The sequence below is a fragment of the Desmodus rotundus genome, chromosome 6, assembly GCF_022682495.2.
Source record: "Desmodus rotundus isolate HL8 chromosome 6, HLdesRot8A.1, whole genome shotgun sequence".
NCBI classification, from domain to species: Eukaryota; Metazoa; Chordata; class Mammalia; order Chiroptera; family Phyllostomidae; genus Desmodus; species Desmodus rotundus.
The window spans coordinates 139357292-139377885 of record NC_071392.1 but is presented as its reverse complement, the minus strand read 5'-3'; the positions used below and the strand labels follow the sequence as shown (position 1 = coordinate 139377885).

General features: G+C 42.4%; 1 protein-coding gene and 1 non-coding gene across 8 annotated transcripts in view; one reads left to right on the top strand and one right to left on the bottom strand.

Annotated features, from left to right (window-relative positions):
• Positions 1-1763: 1763 nt before the first annotated feature.
• Positions 1764-1891, bottom strand: LOC112319766 (small nucleolar RNA SNORA44). Its single transcript, XR_002976368.1, has one exon. It is a non-coding gene; the product is annotated as a small nucleolar RNA SNORA44 (small nucleolar RNA).
• A 14474-nt stretch (positions 1892-16365) lies between these two features.
• The window catches only part of CSNK1A1 (casein kinase 1 alpha 1), a 42782-nt gene continuing 38553 nt past the window's right edge, over positions 16366-20594 (top strand). For all 7 annotated transcript variants that reach the window (XR_006653504.3, XR_006653505.3, XM_024577130.4 and 4 more), the window contains exons 1-2: positions 16366-16498; positions 17123-17229. Coding sequence is in view for 5 of the 7 variants with exons in the window: in XM_024577130.4 (XP_024432898.2) it covers positions 16376-16498; positions 17123-17229 (230 nt within the window). In the remaining 2 variants the exon portion in view is untranslated. The remainder of the gene's footprint in view (positions 16499-17122; positions 17230-20594) is intronic.

Below are 20594 nucleotides of genomic sequence, written 5' to 3'. Positions count from 1 at the left end.
AGTTTTGTTAAAGAGCTGCCCATGGGTTAGACTTGACCTTTGAGGTTACCAGCAAGAGAAAAGCTATGGAGAGACACATTGCAAGTACGTAAGGAAGAGTGTCTCTAACAGTCAAAGTGTTTCCAAAATGACATCAATCAGCTGAAGAGAGTGAGCATCCTGTCACCAAATGTCAGAGGTTTCTTGGGGATGCTTCAGAGAAAAGTCATGTAAAAGTTAAAGACTGGTTTAGGTCCTCTCTAAGTTTCCTTCCCATTCTGAAAGAAGTCTGAAGGAAAATTGAGTCCTACAGTGGTTAAACGACTTGTCCAAAGTCACCCAAGGAGTGAAGATCTGACCCCAAAACCAAGTCTAACTTCTAGATCAAACTTCCTGTTTGTGGGTGAGGGTCTTGTGAGTGCTCAGCTCATTAGTTTAAGCTCCTATAAAGCAACTGTTGTATGTGTGTGACCAGTTTTTCCTGGGTGTGTGGAAATGCCCGCTTTACCTGCTCTAACATTAACATTAGCAACATTACTCATGTGTGTTTGCCCTTCTTCCTTGACTGTGTTGAGTATTCTGTCTTTTCACACACAAGTGTCCACTCTCCTGGGCAACTGCTGCATTATAGGGGCCCCACAGCTATCAGGGTCCCCACTCCACTGGAGAAATATTCACTTGGTAATTTAAGGAAAAGGAGATAAACTGGATAGTATTTTCATGGGAAACTGATGTTTCTTTGATTCTATTTTAGGACTCTGCATTATCTGGAGTTACATTTCTAATGCACTGGCACTAATTCCCCATCTCTCATCCTCATCACAAATATTTTGATGAACAGCAATCTAGTTGCCAACTTCAGAAGAGGCATTCTTTTCTCAGTGCTCTAGAGAGCTACCTGCTTCTTTTTAACTGGAAACTCTACCAAAGGAATCCAGTTGCCTTTTGGGATTGATTTCTGGAACATTTACAAAGAAATGGACATCACCTTGCTCCCAATGACACTAACTCAAAGATAAAAAGAGTTCCCCCTCACTTCTACCCTCAACAAAATAATCAACTTTTAAATTTACTTTTTGAAAAGAAAATATATTTTCCTGGTTCAAATTCCAAAGTATACTGTCAGGGCTACAGCTTATTGATCTCGGAGTCCTCTCAGTGCCTGGCATATTGCCTTGTATATGGTAGGTGCTGACTATGTGTTTATTGAGTGTGAATTAAGGAGTTGTGGGAGACAGAGAAAGAAGCGGTTTAGGGTGGGCCAGCAGACATTTTACATGAGGTTTAAAGGAAGCCTAGGCAGAACTCCCAGACCAGTTGTAAATTTGACCATGACTTTATCCAGCAGCATCAGGCTCTTCTGGATTGGACATGTCCTAAAGACTATGTGGTTAGCCAGAGTCTTTTGGTTGCAATCAACGAAAACTGAGTCTGGTTAACTGAAGTAGAAAAAGGAATTTTTATTTTATATTTAAAGTATATTTTATTGATTATGCTGTTACATTTGTCCCATTTTTTTCTTCCCTTTATCTCCCTCTGCCCTGTACCCTTCTGCCTCCAGCATTCCCCCTCTTACTTCATATCCATGGGTCCTACCTGTAAGTTCTTTGGCTTCTCCATTTCCTATATTATTCTTAACCTCTCCCTGTCTATTTCGTACTTACCAATTATGTTTCTTATTCCCTGTACCGTTTTCCCCATTCCCCACACCCCCATCCCCGCTGATATCCCTCTATGTGATCTCCATTTCTTTCTTTTTCTTTTCTTCTTCTTCTTTTTTTTTATGTTATAGGAAAGGCAAGTGGCAGCTGCAGGTATTATGCTGACCTGAGCTGTCAAAGTCTCTCCAGGTTGCTCTCGCATGCAGTTGGAGATCCTGTGGCTACAAATGATCTCCATTTCGGTGATTCTGCTCCTATTCTAGTTGTTTGCTTAGTTTGTTTTGGTTTTGGGTTTTGGGCTTTTTTTTTTCAGGTTCAGTTGTTGATAGTTGTAAGTTTGTTGTCATTTTACTGTTCATAGTTTTGATCTTTTTCTTAGATAAGTCCCTTTAACATTTCATATAATAAGGGCTTGGTGATGATGAACTCCTTTAACTTGACCTTATCTGGAAAACACTTTATCTTCCTTTCCTTTCCAAATGATAGCTTTGTTGGATAGAGTAATCTTGGATGTAGGTCCTTGCTCTTCATGACTTTGAATACTTCTTTCCAGCCCCTTCTTGCCTGTAAGGTTTCTTTTGAGAAATCAGCTGATAGTCTTATGGGAATTCCTTTGTAGGTAATTCTCTCCTTGTCTTTTGCTGCTTTTAAATTCTCTTCTTACCTTTAATCTTGGGTAATGTAATTATGATGTGTCTTGGTGTGTTCCTCTTTGGGTTCAAGTTCTTTGGGACTCTCTGAGCTTCCTGGACTTGTATGTCTATTTCCTTCAGAGATTGGGGAAGTTTTCTTTCACTATTTTTTCAAATAAGTTTTCAATTTCTTGCTCTTCCTGTTCTCCTTATGGCACCCCTATGATTCAGATGTTGGAATGTTTAAAGTCGTCCCAGAGGTTCCTAAGCTTCTCCTCATTTTTTTAAATTCTTGTTTCTTCATTCTTTTCTGGTTGGATGTTTATTTCTTCCTTTTGGTCCACACCATTGATTTGAGCCCCAGTTTCAGAAATAGGAATTTTTAAAAAGATTTTATCTATTTATTTTTCGAGGAAGGGGAAGTGAAGGAGAAAGAGAGAGAGAGAAATATCAATGTGCATCAATTGGTCACCTCTTGCATGTGCCCCGACCAGAAATCAAACCAGTGACATTTCATCCTGGGGAATGACACCCAACCAAGCCACACAGGTCAGGGCCAGAAAAAAAATTTCTTGAAAGAGTAGTAGGAGCTCAAAGAATTAGTGAAAAAGCTGGAGAACCAGGCTAGGAATACAGGCAGGCACCAAGGGAGGCTGGTTGGCCAGATCCACAGAGGAGACCATGCCATACCACAGGAAGGATGCTGCTGCTGCTGGACACTGGCAATGGCCTGGGGATTGTATGTCATAGCTGACTCAGCTGCCATTGCTGCTACCAGATACTAAATGTCACCGCTACCAGAATAAATTTTACACATTTCCTGCTTTTCTTTATTCCTATCTCCAGCATCATAATCTGGGAGGGACTGGCTGACCTGTCATGCTTGGACCCCAAGCAGTCAGCAATCAGGAAGAACTACCACCAGGGCCTTTTGGCTTCGTTGATTGAGATGCAGGGCCCTGCCTCACGCAATGGCCTATTCCTCAAACTTATAAAGGTAATTTGGAGACTGAGTAAGAAGAAATAATTACAAATGTCCCCTATACAGTCATCTTCTAATAATTTGTAGGCCAAAGCAGAAAGAATTAAAGAGTATAATCTGTAAAAAGTGCTTAATACAGCACCTGAGCTGAACTCTGAAAACCGGAAGAGGTGCCTGTCATACTTATTACTCAACCTTTTAAATTTTTAGCTAATCAAGAACTTCTTTACAACAGTGGGCTGGGCAGAGGAGGGCAAAGGAGGAAAAACTGGGACAACTGTAATAGAATAACAATAAAATATTTTTTAAAAAGAAGGACCTCTTTACAATAGCAGTATTTTCTTCCCAAGCCTCTCTTTCTTTCCTGTAGGAATCACTTAAAATTGCAGAGTTGAGCAAAGAAAGTGGAGAAGAAAGAGGTAAATTGTGCCAAACACTTACTGAGCAGCACAAGAGGGGGCCGTGCCCTGAGCCTAATGAGTCTAATTTGTTTTTCTGATAATTAAAAAAAAATAACTGCCCGCCTCTTTTAGAGGCTCAGTCTTGGGATCATATGTATATTTTCCATTCAGTTTTGTAAAATCTATCACTCTAATTCCTACAGTAGTAGTAGGAATCGATATTAGTTACTGCATGTCTGCTATGTGTCAGAAAACATTCATCGATCATTTCTGACAGTCACCCTGTATAATAGTCATTTGCACTTTACAGATGAGGACACTGAAGCTCAGAGGGATGGAGGAACCTGTCCAAGAGCACACAGCTCATAGCTGATGAGGCATAGCCAAGTCTACTACTACACATGCTATTTCTCATGTGGTTGCTTTCGCCAAAGATTCCCATCACCATTTTTTAAAATTCTACAAAATCCAAAGAGAAGTTTTGTGAATTGTTTCTTCTATTTTTTGAAACATTAAATTATCAGTCAAGAAACTATTGGTTGCCAAGTGTTTATCAGAATTAGACTTTTATTAGATAACAGGCTAGGGTAGTAACCTCATTACTAACATACAAATATTCTTATAACAAGAGTGTCTGGTCTATTGAGCCCATATCATACACCAGGTACTCTACTAGTCAGCCCTAACAGGTAAGTATTACCATCTCTTTTTTACAAAGGAGAAAGCTGATATTTAGAGATTCAGATTGCCAGGGGCCTTGCTGATAGGAAGGGAGAAGCCAGACTGCAGAGAACTCCATCATGTCGTACCCCGCTGAGCCAGTTTTATAATCTATACTGAGAAGCACTGTTTAGCATCTCTGGAACAATCTGTTCTCAATCTGTAGAAATACGTGAAATATGACCCTTAGGTTTAAGCTTAGGAGATTCCCTATAAGTACTTTGCTGGACCTCCATTACTAAATAAATGCCTCTGTTCTACCATTTGGCTTTAAGGTTATCAGGAAGACGTGAGCGCCAGTTTGACCTGTGAGCTGGACCTGGGCTATTGGAGGCTCCCCACTCCAACCCTGTGCACTCTGCTTGCCTTTCCTGATCTGGAAACTGCTCAAGGACACAGTAACGTGGTGATGAGACTACTTGGACTTGATATGTGACTGGACTCTGTTAAGGCCTCCTAAGTACATGAGTGACCCCAGTTAAGGTCTCTGTGTAAACTTTTAAGATTTGGCAGGGGGCTGCAGGAAACTACTTGTCTTGTAGTCCCTAAGACAAGTCTCCTAAATTCACTTCCTTGTTAAACCTGCCACCTACCAACCTGGGGCAATCTGCCATTTTCTTCAGTCTCTCCCTACCATCTGTGCATGTGGGCTGGTTTCAGATTACACCTGGGAAGCTCTGGAAGACGTTGCAGCCCAACAACCTGTTACCACCATGATTTTTAGCCCCGTTTTGGGGAACTTCTTTGCTTTTACCATATTCTTTGTTTAGTAAGTACTTCTTTGGTCCCAGTGCCAGAAATCCTGGAAATGATAATGTCCATTAGAAAACCAAAGACCAAAGAATAAAAGAGCATAATGGGGGGAAGGGTTTTCAGGAACTACTATAAAGGACACATGGATGCAGACAACTGTAATTGGACAACAATAAAATAATTTTTAAAAATATCATCTCTGCCTGTGTGTCTCTTCAAGAGAGCAAGCCTCCCCAAAAGCGCTCCAATAGGTTTTTCCTCCTATCCCATTGGCCAGTATACCTAATCATACCTAAACCAACCACTGACTGGCTTGGATGGATGAAGACCCAACATTGGGCCAGCCTCCCTCTGAAGTACAAATCATGCAGACTTAACAAAATTAAGAGTCTTGTTGGGAAAGAGGAAGAACAAAGGAGGAATGCTCTTAAGTAGGCGGCCAAGAGTATCTGCTGCTTTCTCAGGGAGAGAATGGACAATTCTACAGTTAAGTCGAGGAGCCCCTCAAATACTATTCTAAGTTCCCTGACTCCAGCCCTTTCCTGGGCATTTAACATTTGGTTGTTCAGATGCAACCAGGCAGTTCTGGCCAGGCATACTAGGTCACAGAAGCAGGCTGAAGTAGTAACAGCAAATGAGCATATCCACCAGATGGCAGTAGTGTATAATTACTGAAGACCACGATGAGGCACAGGTTCTTCCACGTACCCCTCAGTGACAAATTCTGTGTTCTATTATTGAGTGGATGCCAATTTTTATAGCTTCATTTAATGATGAAATAGATGAGCAATTTCCTTTCCAGGGTGTTTTACCATTCTGAGATACATGGACTGGAGAAATGAAAAAGCAGTTTCTTTGGGAGTCAGAAAAACCTGAGTTCCAGTATAAGATACCTCCCTGACTCATTTAGTGCATTTGGGCAAGTTAACTAAGCTCTCTGGGCCTCAGTTTCCCTATCTAAAAGTTTAAAACAATGAAATTACTTTTCCCACAAAGTCTTTTTTCATAATGTAAGATAATAGGTAAGTATACTACAGTATAGACCTAGCTGGTGTGGCTCAGTTGGTTAGAGCATTGTCCTATACACCAGAAGGTTGGAGGTTCGATTCCTAGTCAGGGTGCATACCTAGGTTGTAGGTTCAATCCCTTGTCAGGTTGCATGTGGGAGGCAAACAACTGATGTTTCTCCCTTCCTTTTTCTCTAAAGTCAATAACCATGTTTTTAAAAATTAAAAAAAGAATATAGTATAAAATGCTGTATAAACATTAAAAGCAATTATTACCTTAGCATGGAAAAATCAATCAGGGTAGATGCCATCTGAAAACTCAGTATCTTCAGGTCAACTAGAAGAAAGGTTCTGAGGCCTTGAGAATCACCTAGAATATTTGTTTTGTTGCCTGACACATCTTAAAGGCCTATGAGCCCTGGCCAAGTAGCTCAGTTGGTCATTGCATCGTCCTGATATGCTGAGGTTGTGGGTTCGATCCCTGGTCGGGCACATACAAGAATCAACCAATGAATGCATAAATAAGTGGAACGACAAGTCAATATTTCTCTCTCTCTCTCCCTTTCCCCCTCTCTCTCTAAAAAAAAAAAATCAACAAATAAAAGAAAATGTAAAAACCTATGGTGGTAACCTGGTCAGAAGGAATAATCCACATAATTCAGTGAGTTGTGGTAGTAGCATAGTTGTTGTATGTTTTTGCTGTTGTTGTTACACTTGTCTTATTTAGGCCTTGGGCAACAATTGTTAAGTTCCTATTTCAGCTGATAGCCTATCTCCCTCCACCAGGAAGGTTAGAAAAAGTCACCTTCGGCTTGAACTGCCAAATAATAACAGAAGCAGGGTATATTTGTACAAGCTGTATTGCTTAAACAAAGTGCATTTTTGTATCCTATTTCACTAGGGCAGAGCCTATGACAATCAATGGTTGTGTGGAACAAGAAAATATAGGCTAAGAAGGTCAACAAAATTTGAAATTCTAAGCAAAAACAATGTTTTAAAATATGAGTTTCATGTAAGTTAGGGGGCATCGAGTGGTAAGTATAAAGGGCCTCACGTCTATCATTTGCCTAGCCTAGAGAACACAGATAAGAAGCGTTCTTAGGAGTTCAGATCAGGTGCAGAGTCCACAGGGAGTAAGGCGGGTGTGGAAAGTCCAGTAGGTAGCTAACATTATTACTAAATACACCAGTTAGCTTCAGAATCTGAAAGACAGGAGTAGTGAACACTGGCAAGGCAGGAACAAGGAGGCATGGCTGGTAGGGACAGGAGAGAGGTAAATAACTGAGATCAGGTAGCCGGGATTGAGGAACCAGCTAGAGAGCCAGGGACAACCAGATATGAGACTCAGTGATGGAGGAGATGGGTGTCAGGCCTCAAAACTGTGGGAACTGAGACACAGCTGGGGGTTGGAACCCAGACCCTGACAGAGCACCAAGTTGTAGAGTATGGACACTCAGAGATCAACTGAGCTGCAGATGGGCTGAGCCTACCAGCTGGAGGGGGTTGGTTTAAGACAAGTGTAGGTCTAAGGAGGTAGTGACTGCCAATGTGCTCCTGGTCCAGATCTACCACAGGCGCCGAGGTCTGGATGGGACGTGCGAGCTGTGGGGTGAACAGGCACACACAGCAGAACAGTAGCGTGGCTTGGGGAGTCCTCGGAAGCTGGTGGTGTTGGGTAAGTCACCACACCTGTCTGATCTTCAGCTTCCCTCACATGCCAGATGAATAAAACAACAGCTGCTTTACCTACTTCTTACCCTGGTCATGAGAAGCACCAGTGAGTGCCTCACAAAATACCTTATAAACTGCAGAGGGCTATATAAATATAATTGGACTTTTTTGCTTCGTGCTTTAGGGCCCTGCAATCCAGAGTTCCTTTTTTTGCAGTCAAGCCCCTGGCTTTGTTGACTGCACAAGTCTTTCTGTGGCGTGACATTAGGCTTAGCCAGGGCCAAATGCAGCAGCTATTCCTTGTCTGTGATTGCTATCAGTGCTTCCTGGCATTAGCATGGAGAGCTGAGAGTTAATAGGATGTGCTCTTAGGACTCGCTCTCCGCAGGAATGGCAACTCAAGCATCTTCCAAATTTAGTCTCACAAAGAAGAGTAGATTACTACAGTGAGTAATAATGAGTCACAGGGAGCACAGATTCATGGCCTTGCTGAGGAACAATGCAAAGAGAGAGAACAGGGGCTGGGAAAGAAAGGGGGGCAGAAATGATAGAAACTCCGCAACATTAATAAAATTCTTCCAAATAAAAATAGCCAACACAATATCGCCAAATGCCATGCATGACACTGCATTTCCAGGAATTAGTGGTTCATCTGATTAAAACTGCCCTTTTAAAGTACAATTTGATTATATAAAAATTGCTAGGTCAGACAGACTGACCAGAACAAGATAATAGGTTGGAATGGGGAACACAGGAGAAATGCAGGCATTTCATCTTTCACAGTGCTTTTCAAGTCCTGGCCTTCGTGAGGTTTTCAGTAAGTGCATGCACCGTCAAATTACTTGAATTTCTTCCCTGTCGGGACATATTTCTGGCATTTAAATATTACACTGCTGAACATTCATTGCAGACAAAAGAGTTAAAGCCTCAGGCATTATTTCAATGCAACTCTGAGAGGCAGAGGTGGGGCTAGTGGAAACAGTAATAGAAGAGGACAAAAAAACTAGCTTTGCTTGATTTTCACGGTTGAATCTCACTCCTTGCCAAGAATAAGAGTGTTAAAGAGTTAAGATTTTCCTATATGGGAATCTAAGCAAGGATTTTTTAAAGACTAACAGGGACCATGGAGGAGATGGGTGTCAGCCCTCAAAACTGTGAGAGTTCAGACACAGCTGGGGGGGGGGCGTGTTGCTGACTGAGCACCAAGTTGCAGGGTATGGACACTGGTAGATCATTTTTAAGTGAAGCCCCTCCCTCACCTGCAGGGAAAGCTGTCCCCCAAACTAAGATACCATTATAGTTGGCGCTCTGAATCCCCGGGTTCCTCATCTGTACCTGTGGATTCAAAGATATCAAAACTATTCAGGAACAAATTGTCACATTGTTGCTGACATGTTCTACGTAGTTAGGTCTACAATGGCTGTCTGTACTGAACAAGCACAGGCTTCTTTCCTATCATTATTCCCTAAACAATACAGTATAAGTATTTATATAGCATGTACATTGCTTTAGGTATAATAAGTGATCTGGAGAGGATTCAAGGTATACAGGAGACGGTACATAGATTATATCCATATATAACACCATATCACATGAGGGAGTTGAGCAACTGTAGATTTTGTTACCCTTGGGAGTTCTGGAACTGTTAGCAGCAAACGACACCAGATGTTAGACCTCGGTCCTTGAGTTCGGCTAAGAAAAGAATTCAGAGCCAAGGAACTCAAATACGAGCAAAAGTTTAGTTAGAAAGTCACAGGAGCACAAGAAGTGACCAGTAGAAGAAGTGAGCCAGCTGGGCTGCGTGGGCTCAGGAAACAAGTTAAAGAGGCAAAGGAAAGGCCCTTGGAGCTCAGGAGAAAGGCAGGCACTGGTGTGTGCTCCAGAGAGAGTAGGCCTGGAATGAGAAGGGGGTGGGCAAAGGTATGTGAGTGTGAGAAGGGAGGAAGGGAAGTGGGAAGGGAGGGAGAGAGGGGGAGGGGGTCTCAGGGGTGAATCTCAGTAGAATACTCATAAGCTTTCCAGGTGTGTCCTTTCAGGGCCATGGTCTATTCTGATTGGGCAGCCCCAGGGAAGGGAATCATTAGTCATCGTGGCTGGTCCTGATGTCAGCCATGGCGTCATCCCACCTGGCCTTGCTGTTTCTGGGCCTGGAGCTGAGACATAACTGAGGCCTAGATGTTATCTCTAGGGCTTAATGCTTAAGGGAGTGGTCATGCAAGGACTTACATGGGAGTCGTATGAGGCTATTCTCTGGCCCCCCTGTTCCTCCTCTAAGGGGGTCTACGGCATGACTAGCCATAGGGACCTGAAAGGGCCCTAGCCAGTGTGGCTCAGTTGGTTGGACTATTGTCCAGTAGCCGGAAGGTCGTGGGTTCGATTTCCAGTCAGGGCATAAGCCTGAGTTTCGAGTTCAGTCCCCTTTCGGTTCGGCTCCCTGGTTGGAGCATGTATGAGAGGTCACCAATCGATGTTTTTCTCTCACACTGATGTTTCTCTCCCTTTCTCTCTGTCCCTCCCCCCTCTCTAAAATCAGTAAGTATGTCTTTGTAACAGGGTGCAGCCAAGAGGGGGGCCCCAAATAGGGCTTTGTAATGGGGTCCAGAAGAGCTTAGAGATAATTGGCTCCATACCACAGGGTCACACCTGCCCAGAATGCTGGCAGCTGTGGTCACTTGTGGGAGGAGCTGGAAATGCGGCTACAGGGGAAGATGGGCGCTGGGATTTAAACCCAGGCAAGGCAGCCATTTGGCGTCTCTTTTTGGGACCATGTGTCTTTTTGGGGACCATATGGCTTTGGAAGTGCTCCCTTTTTGCCACATGGATGGTGCTGGGAGCCTGAATCACGGACTTCTACTTCTTTCCTGAGATACGGTACCCCAGACTGGGCAGAGGGAAAAGGAAGGGCTGTGTGCGTTTGTGGATATTCTAAAGAACTTTAGTCTGTATAACTTTTAAATAAATAATAATTCCTTTCCTTTCACCAGTCTCTGGCATTGAGAGATGTCTTTCTCCTGGTAGCAGGCAAAGAGAACCTAGTACGGGGGAGGAAACCCCAGAGGAAAAGGGGGGTCTTTTATATCGTTCAGTGCTACCCCCCCCGGTTTGTTCTATAACATCCTTAGGTGAAGATTTTAAAACCATATAAAAATTTTAAAAATACAAGATTTCTTAGTAAAGTCTGAGTTCATCTCAGTTTGGAACAGTGACAAATTGAATTCTTCCCCATCTCTATCTAAGACCTCGCGCACTTCTTTCTGTGAGACTAAACATTTGTTTCTGTGGGAACTTGAGCTCATGCAAAATATGGGAGATTTGAACATACATGAGACAATTCTGTTTTTCATACCTGATTAACTATATTCTTGATTTTAAGGGTCCTTTGACCTCATACAGCAAACTAATCTCTCCCTCCTCCTTCAACTAAATCTAAATATCTGTAGAACACAATAGTTTCACTAATGGTCAACAAATGTGTCTTGTTGGCTATGTCAGTAAAAGGGACATTTTCATTTGCAAACCACAGACTTGCAAAATTCTTGAGATTTTGAAATGTGTGGGGAAGGGAATAGGGGGGCTGCAAAGAGCTCTTCTAGGTTTATTTGGTTTTACAACAATGGTTGGTCAAAAAAAATCTAACAGCCACTTTTAAGAAATTGAAGGATCAGGATTTGAATTTGAACATAAATTATTTAAGAAAGATAGGATAGCACATGAATATGGGTTTAATGATCATAAACTGTACCCACACAGAATCAGAAGTTGTTGTTTATCATACAAGAAGTTGTTGTTTATCATATATGATATGATATCATATCATATATGATATCATGTACTATCATACATAGAAATATATCCTAACCAATTAATTTTGGATGCCAGCAGAGATTTAGCTACAGGAATATTCATTAAAGCATTGTTTATACTAGTAAAAGTTTGAAAATAACTGGAATGCTCTATTGGGATTGGTTAAGTGTTGTTCCATCAATACTATACATATTTAATGTATAGACATTTAAAATATTTTGGAAGATCACTCATACGGAGACATGTCTCCAAGAATCCATTAAATGAAGAAAACAAGTCTCAGACTGAATGTGCACTAGGACTATTTGTTGCAAGTTTTAAGAAATAAAATTAAATATATGTTAAGAGTTTTTGTTTTCTTTTTTCTGATTTACCTAAAGTTTTCAAATGAATATGTGTCACTTATAAGGAAAAGAACAGTAAACATTTTATATGTGATTATTAAAAGATCATTGGGGCCCTGACCAGTGTGGCTCAGTGTGTTGGGTGTCATCCCACAGAACGAAAGGTAATGGGGGTCGATTCCAGGCAGGGCACATGCCTGGGTTGCAGGCCAGGTCCCCAGGTGGGGCTGTGTGAGAGGCAACCGACGGATGTTTCTCTCCCTTTCTTCCTCCCTCCCTTCCCCTCTCTCTAAAAATAAATACAATAAAATATTTTTTTTGAAAAAGATCATTGGGTAGCATATACATAGAACTTATCAACCTTTGGAGTCTTGAAGTCTTGTGGGTCAAAAGCATAAGTTCAAAGAATTAAATTAATTGAAATAAATTTATGGTTAATGACTACATAGAAAGAAATGTTTATAGAATATCTCAAATGTTTTTGAAGTTGCTATCATAGATGCAGCCGTCTACTTTCACAAAACCTCCTGAACAACAGCAGAGGGGAGAACAGGAACTGAGACAAGAAAGGGACACAGAAATTGCTGTCACAGTCAATGACTGGAAAACAGACTGAAGGAATTATCACTCTGACCCCAAAGGGCATTTCTGATATTCTCATGTTCTCCATCATTCCACTGACTCACTTGTCTGATAATTGATTATGCACGAGGCTGTGTAACAGCTAAACAATACCTGAAACGTTGACATATTCTAAAACATTCCATTTTTCCTACTTCTCTACACCAAACAACTCTAGAGATTGGCGGGCCACCCTTGTGTTTTATTTTCCTCCTTACAGCATCCATCTATACTTTTTGTGCTTGTCCTTATCATTTTACTCAAAACATACTCTGGTTACTAGTGACCTTTTCCTGGGTAAACACCATGTGTTAAAAAAAAATTCAATTCATCTTGATCTCTCTATGAACAGTGATCAAGTAATCACTGTGGCATGATGGTGCCAATTTGCATCCTGTCCTTTCCGTTTTCTCTTTCTTTTGGTTAGACGTTGGGGTTCTAGTCCTTTTTTTGCCTTCTCTAATTATCTGTAGGATCTCGGACAAGCCACTTTGTCCTAGCAGGGCACAACTGATATGTGTAAAACCACTCTGTAAACTGCAAGCATTTTAAAATATTATTGACATAGATGTGATATTTCCCTCAAAGTCTAACTTTTTATCCTTACTTTGGATTATATTTTTTAGTGAATTCATCTGATCCAGGAGTTAGGAACTGCATTTTGGCACATTTTAAAAGCCTCCTTCTATTACAACAAAGCTGATGCTTATTCAATAAGTACAGAATGACTTGTAACTTTAAAGTAGCCGCACCTAAAACAAGTAATTCTCCGACTGCTGAGACTGAAATTCACTACAACTGATACAGGATTTTAGGGAAAAGGCTGAGTCATAATCGAAGCCTAAAACCTTCAATTTCTATGTTAAAAAACCCCAACTTTTGTCTTCCTTAAATCTGACAAACTTAAATCTTAAGATGGAATCACTGAAATCACATTTGAATCAGCATTTTAGCACATTTTGCTGGGTATTGTCAGTGCTGGAACAGTGACTATACAGAAGGCTGGAAACAAACGAGGAGACACCAAATACAGACACAAAACCACAGAATCTCAGTTGGAAGGGCTTCTAGAATTCATTTAAACTAGTAAGTCCCAGAGTGTGGGATTTCAAAAGCTTATAAATATTAAAAACAAACAAAAAAAAAAGGGCTGATAAAATGTCAACTTAAAAAGAAAAATTTTTTTTAAAATGTCAACTTTAATTTTGCCAAATAAGGCAAAAACAAAACAGAGCTACCTACCATTAGCACCATTTTATAAAAGGGCACTTTAAGCCCCGGCCAGTGTGGCTCAGTTGGTTGGAGCAAGGTCATGGGTTCGACTCCCAGTCAGGGCACATGCCTAGGTTTCAGGTTCAGTCCCTGAGAGGCAAGCAGTTGATGTTCCTCACTCACATCGATGTTTCCCTCCCTCTCTTTCTCCCACCGTTCCCCCCTCTCTAAAAATGACTAAGCATGTCCTTAGGTGAGGATCAAAAATAAATAAAATAGAAATACAAAAGGGCACTTTAATGACATATAACACAGGGAAATAAAAATCTCAAAATAAAGTACAATTTTAAATCGGGTAAATGAAAGAAAGAAATACATTACACTGCTCTTGTTCTTCTAATATCTCTATGGAAACCTTTGTTAGGCTAGCCTCTGCCCAAACACAGCCCTTGGTGCATCCCTACTCTAGACTATTTCATGCGCACCTCTACCCCTTCGTCTTCAGGCCAGCATTTGTATCCCTGAGCAAAAATCCCTTTAAATGTCTACCTCACCCGTCTGTGGGGAGCTCCAAAAGCTGAGGAATCCATTAAATTCTGGATGGCTTACACTTGTTTTTTTTTTTAAAACGGAATCTAACAGCAGAAATTATCAAGCAGGCCAAAGGGGAAAGGGGAAAAGTCACCAAAGGGGAAAAGTCTAATAGTGCTGATTTGGGAGCCTGTGTGGAAGAATTTTAATTAAAATATCTTCCAGGATAAACTCCATTACTAGTTACTTCATCCGTTTTCAAAGTTGCAGTTAAGTCTACATTTTTTTCCACTTCCATTTTAATTAAATTACTTTATTTGGGATAGATTTCTTCTGTTTCAGCTTTTACAACAGGTTTGATTTATTCAGGGTTAAACTCATTCAGCGGGGTTTAATTGGTATTACAGATGATTGCATCAACCACGTTTTCTTCTGTGATCATCGTTACTACCAAGACCGATTTTCCCAGGTCAAATTCTGTAAACCAAAATATGGTCAAGGTGTGATTCTTTGACACATTTTTAGCAGAACGTGTCATGTTTCAAACGCTGTCAATTTTATTTTGTAATAGTTATCTCTATCCTGTTTTTTGGGTCAATGCTGCAGTTTTCAACATACTAAAATATGATTCCTCGGGGGGGGGTTGGCAAGGGGTAAATAAAACAACTTTCATGTGCAGCTTTTTTCACGGTTGTAAATTTTATTTTCTGTTGACTGTATCTGCTAGTAATATTAGGTTCTTCAGTGGGGCAAGACACAGGGCAACAAGGTAATTCTCTTTTCCCCACCTGTAAAAAGAGGGTCTCCAACACTCCAGAGAGATCAGGATTCTAATTATTAAGACTAATCATCCCTGGCTGGTGTAGCTCAATGGATTGAGTGCGGGTTGTGAACTAAAGGATCCCTGGTTCGATTCCCAGTCAGGGCACATACCTGGGTTGCAGGCCAGGTCCCCAGTGGGGGCCACGTGACAAGCAACCCCATGTTTCTCTCCCTTTCTCCCTGCCTAATTAAAAAAAAAAAAAAAAAAAAAAAAATCAAGAGCCCCGAACAAACCCCAGCCAGCCCAGGGCTGCTTTTCTCTTCCTCTCCACCAGAGGCGACAGCTCCTTTCAAACAGAAATTGGGGCTGGATTAGGCCGGTCGCGGGGAAAGATCAAAGTTTAAAACCGCCTCAAACAAAAAGCGAAGGTCACTATCAACTCCTAGGCTTGAAGCTTCCGTCCTCCATGGAAAATGAAAGTGACTCCTCCCTAACTGCTCTGGAGGCCTGGGGGCGCGGGGCCTGGGGGCACAGGGCCCGTCAGAGACGCGGCGTATCCGAGGAAACGGACACACAGGCCGCAAGCACGGAACAGCCTACGACCGGAAGTGGAAATGAGCCGGGGATGGGGGTGAGGCGAGGCCGCGAAGCGCCTGCGCAATCAGCAGGGCTGCAGTACGCAGGAGCATTTTGGGCGGTGAACGGGATGACGCTCTGAGCGTGGGCCGCGACATTCGCTGGTCGTGTTCCGCCCTCCTCACTGCCGACCCTCCGGGGCTAGCGCCTGAGATCCCTTTCCCAGAGTGCTCTGCGTCGTGAAGAAGCGGCTCCCGGGGACTGGGGGCATTTTGCTTTGGCTGGAGCGGGAGTAACAAGATGGCGGCGTCGGCGGAGTGACAGGGGTCCCTCCGGGCGGGAGCCGGCGGCAGTGGTGGCAAAGGGTATCACCGCCCTAACTCACCGCGCCCCTTTTCCAGCCCGCGAGGTCGCCGGGAAAGCGTGGCAGCGGCAGCGGCACAGAACCAAGTGGCCCAGCCTGGGAACACCGAGAACCCTTCACAAACTGCGGCCTGACCAAAAAAAAAAAAAAATCCCAAACAACAAACAATCTGATTGACCGGCGGTGATCAGGTTCCCCTTGGCGGATTCTGGGGCCCTGTGACGCCAAAAGCCAACGTTTTCCGTTTCCTGCCGCCCTCCTCCGCAGCCTTGCTCAGGGGACGAGCGCAGAGGCCTCTGTCCTCCTCTAAGAGGTGTCGGGGCTTGGCCCCAGCCTCCGTTTTGGTCTCGCAGGATGGCGAGCAGCAGCGGCTCCAAGGCGGAATTCATTGTCGGAGGGAAATATAAACTGGTACGGAAGATCGGGTCTGGCTCCTTCGGGGACATCTATCTGGCGATCAACATCACCAATGGCGAGGTAATCACCCGGGGTGGGGTTCACGACTACGCCGTTCCCGTCCCCCCCCCCCCCCCAAACTGCTCGGGCGGTTTCCCACCGAACGCACTGGGGAGTCCAGAGGAGCCAGTTTTCCTGGCTTAGGAACCTCTCTCACGCTCTCTCCCTGAAAGGAAAAGAACACGAAAGAGAGCACGGATAAACTAGGAAGTTTCCAGCTCGTTAAAAACGTACTGCAATCTAACTTTCTTTTAACCGTCGTTTAAGGTGAAAACGGCAGAATCCTATTTCTATGACCCGCCCCCCCCCCCCCAGCTTACATATATATGATACATGTATCCATCCTACTGGGCTTTTTGTTCCAATTAGGACAGTTTCCGATTGCCTGATTTCTTCATAATCCCTCATTACGTTTTCTGGATGAATTATTTTCTTGCACTTTAGAGGACGTACTGATTTCGTCACTACCCCGTGAAGAGGCCTTTGAGGCAGGAAACTCCTTTTATAATTACAAAGAGAGCTTTCTCTTCCCAGCCTCTCACTTTCTGGTCGCGAGTTGGAGCTTTGCATTTAAGGTCTCCCTCCTTTCCCAAGTGACATTGTCTGCACAGATGTTGATACCATTATCCCCTCTCTCCCCTGCAGGAAGTGGCAGTGAAGCTAGAGTCTCAGAAGGCCAGGCATCCCCAGTTGCTGTACGAGAGCAAACTCTATAAGATCCTTCAGGGTGGGGTCGGCATCCCCCACATACGGTAAGAACCCGAGAGCACCCCGGCGCTCCGAGGGAAGCGTGGAACGGGGCAATCAATGGGCAGAGGCCGGGAACAGGGCCGCCAGCATCCGAGCTGGGCATTCCTTTACCTGGGCTGCCTTTGGCCGGTGGTTTCCTTTGAACCGTAGGTCCCCCCCATCACTGAGTGAATTTCAGTTTGCCGACTTAGTTTAGAATTTCAGTGTCACACGCTGCTCCGTTTAGCTTCGGACGCTCTTCCTGAGGCTTTCCTTTGCTTTAAGCCTGCAGGTCATCTTTGATCCCTAACCGGAAGGGTTGGCGGCCGCTTTCTTTACGTCGGGCGCCTCTGATGTCGTTAGGTGTGTCCGGCGGAGTGGATTCGGAGGGGCCGGAGGGGCCGTCCCCGTCGGTTCGGGTTGCTATTGGAGCTGGCTTGGGAAATGGCTGCTCTTTTGTTGTGTTTTTGTTCCAACATGTCTTCCTCCTCCGCTTAGAAAATGGCGGAACGACGTGACTCAACCGCATTTTCCTGCCTTTTTCTCTGCTTGGGTTCACGAGGGAAGCTTCCTTGACTCCCCTTTAGCAGCCCTGAGTGGATTAGACCTATGGAAAGAAGGATATAGCTGCAGGCGGTGATGGGGTCCAAGGAAGGAGATGGTATAATGACAGTGTGATTTTTGCAACAGATGCGACGTGAAATTATTAAATTATACTGTGCAGAATCCTTCATAATCCCTTTAAAGGTGTTAATTGCCCTTCCAAGTATGGCACAGTTGGCTACGCTTCAGTCTGTGAACAAAATTTTATGGGTAATAGCAAAGATAGTTTGCAGCATAGGTTGAAATTGACTCGGATCTCAGTTGTATCAAAAGAAAGTAATCACGAAATCACAGTTTGATAAGTGACTTTAACCTGTTGAATTACTTGATCAGTAACTTGTCAGTCACATGAAGGGAATTGTGGCTTTATGGGGGAGGTGTGAAGGCACGTACAATTAATAATGGTAGAGTTAAAGATAACGAGATTAGGTTCTTTGAAAAGTTTAAAGGGCTTTAGAAGGGCTGTAGTTTGACTTTTGAGATTAAAGACTTTTCCTAGAAAAGAGAGTAAAATATAGCTTTAAGCCCACTGGTTTTTGAACAATAACTCAAAAATATCCAGAGATAGTTGAGAATTAAATGGAATTAGTATTTACTATAGCCTCTTTCTATTCCAATTTCTATTGCTCAAATCTTGAATTAAAGACTAGATTACATACATTCATTCTAATGTGGAAACAAAGTAACACTATCCTTAAACAATTTCCAATGCTGATAGACATTTTAAACAGAGAAATTGAATGCTAAAATGTGTGAGTGAAAGTAAATTATGATTCCCATCCATTTAAAAAAAAAAAACTTTGGGAAAATTAATTTGTTGTTGTGAAAGAATTTTCATTCTGATTGAAATACCTAGCTCTGTTTCTTCTCAAAGAAATTGTCCATTGCATTAGCCTAAAAGTGGGAAACTTTTCCCTTTGCATGTAATCTCTCTATCCCTGGCCCCCACTGATTTGCTTTTCATCACTAGTTTTTGTAGAATTTCATGTAAATGTAATCATATATGACGTAACATTTGTGTTTGGCTTCTCTCGCTTAGCATAATTCTTTTTAGGTTCATCCATGTTGGGAGATTTTATAAGTTTCACAAATCATTTGCATTAAGCAAATAAAAAAAAAAAAGCACCTGGAGTTTTCAGTGCTAACCCCAAATTAAATGTATTCCCTTTTATCCAGTAGCTTTTATTTAAGGACAAGGCTGGTGCATACCAACAAGGGCAGTAGTTAATATACTTATTAATGAATAAAGGAAACCCACTTGTGAACAAAATAATAGGCGTCTGTTATTTATAAGTTATGTGCAGAGTCGTGGTAGTTACAGTTTAAACTGTCTGTGGGTGGAGCTAAAGAGAAGTTACCCTGGCCTTCAAATTAAGGCTTTCTGGGAGAGGAGATGGGATTTTAGGATCTGGCTCTGAGGAAGAGAGCTTGATAAACTGGTTGGGGCAGGCATTCAAGAACAGAGTATAGCTTATGGGAGTAGTCTCAGGCAGAATGTAGTAATTGGATGAGGGTGGGGAACTAGTAGATTTGTTTTAGGAGTGGTAGAGTTGGTACATAGACACAAAAGTGGTTCATTGGTTTTTTTAAGTGTGAGAGGACGGTCACGAACGCAGAAAGGGTAAGAAAGATGTACATGAGTCTTTATTTGGGTGGCAACATTGCCCATCCCCTCATTTTGTTCCCTTCTGCTTCCAAATCACCGACACATCATGTACATTCAATAAATATTTATTTGGTAAATAATGAATGAAATTGACTTCAACTACATTAAGTAAGACAATCTACATGTTACCCATTGTTTTAGAAGTGTTGCAGCTAATTTTAAAATTTTGGATTTTGCTGCATTTACACCTATTCTAGGCCTTCCCTGCCTATTTTCTTTAATATACTTTGACATATCCTTTACCTGACCTGTAAAGCAGACCTGGCTGATCAGGTCCTTACAGAGTAAGGGCCTTATCAAGATAGCTGTTGTTACCCAGAGGCATAGCATCCAGTGTAAAGAGCAAGAATGAAAGGAGGATGATGTCTGATATTTTTAAGAAACTAAAATTCTTGATCCTTGTGAATTGGCCTCTGGGAACAAAATTAGTGTATTTGTTACAACCGTCCCTTTCTTTGTGACAGTCTGAATGTTTTCTAAAGAAATAATTATGGTATAGCTCTAGATCAGCTGTGTGGTATTGACTGAGTGACCTGGGGTCCTCAGTCCCTTAACCTCTTTGGGCCTGTCATTTTCCTCATCTATGAAATAAAAAGACCCTTGCTGGCGTGGCTCAGTGGATTGAGTGCTGGCCTGTGAACAGAAAGGTCGCTGGTTCAATTCCCAGTTAGGGCACATGGGTTGCAGGCCACGTCCCCAGTTGGGGGCAAGTGAGAGGCAGCTGCTCAATATTTCTCTTGAACATTGCTGTTTCTTTCCCTTTCATTCTCCCTCCTTTCCCCTCTCTCTAAAAATAAATACATAAAATCTTTTTTAAAAAATGAAATTAAAAAAATGTTACCAACTTAGATATTTTCTCATTTCTTTGGAGTGGGAGAGTGCTGGACAGAAAGATTTAGGGTTTCCTACTTAACTGGAAAAAGTTTTGCATATGAGCATTTTCATAGAGATTTGTTTGAATAAGTGTTCCTACTTAGAGTCATTGGCCTAGTTGATACCAAAAGTTTCAGTTTGGAAATTTTAAGACTTGTTTTCATATAGTAGTTAGAAAGCATTTCATCACAGTTCAATGTCATGTCTAGATCTTACCTTGGAACGTTACTTAGTTAAGACACCACT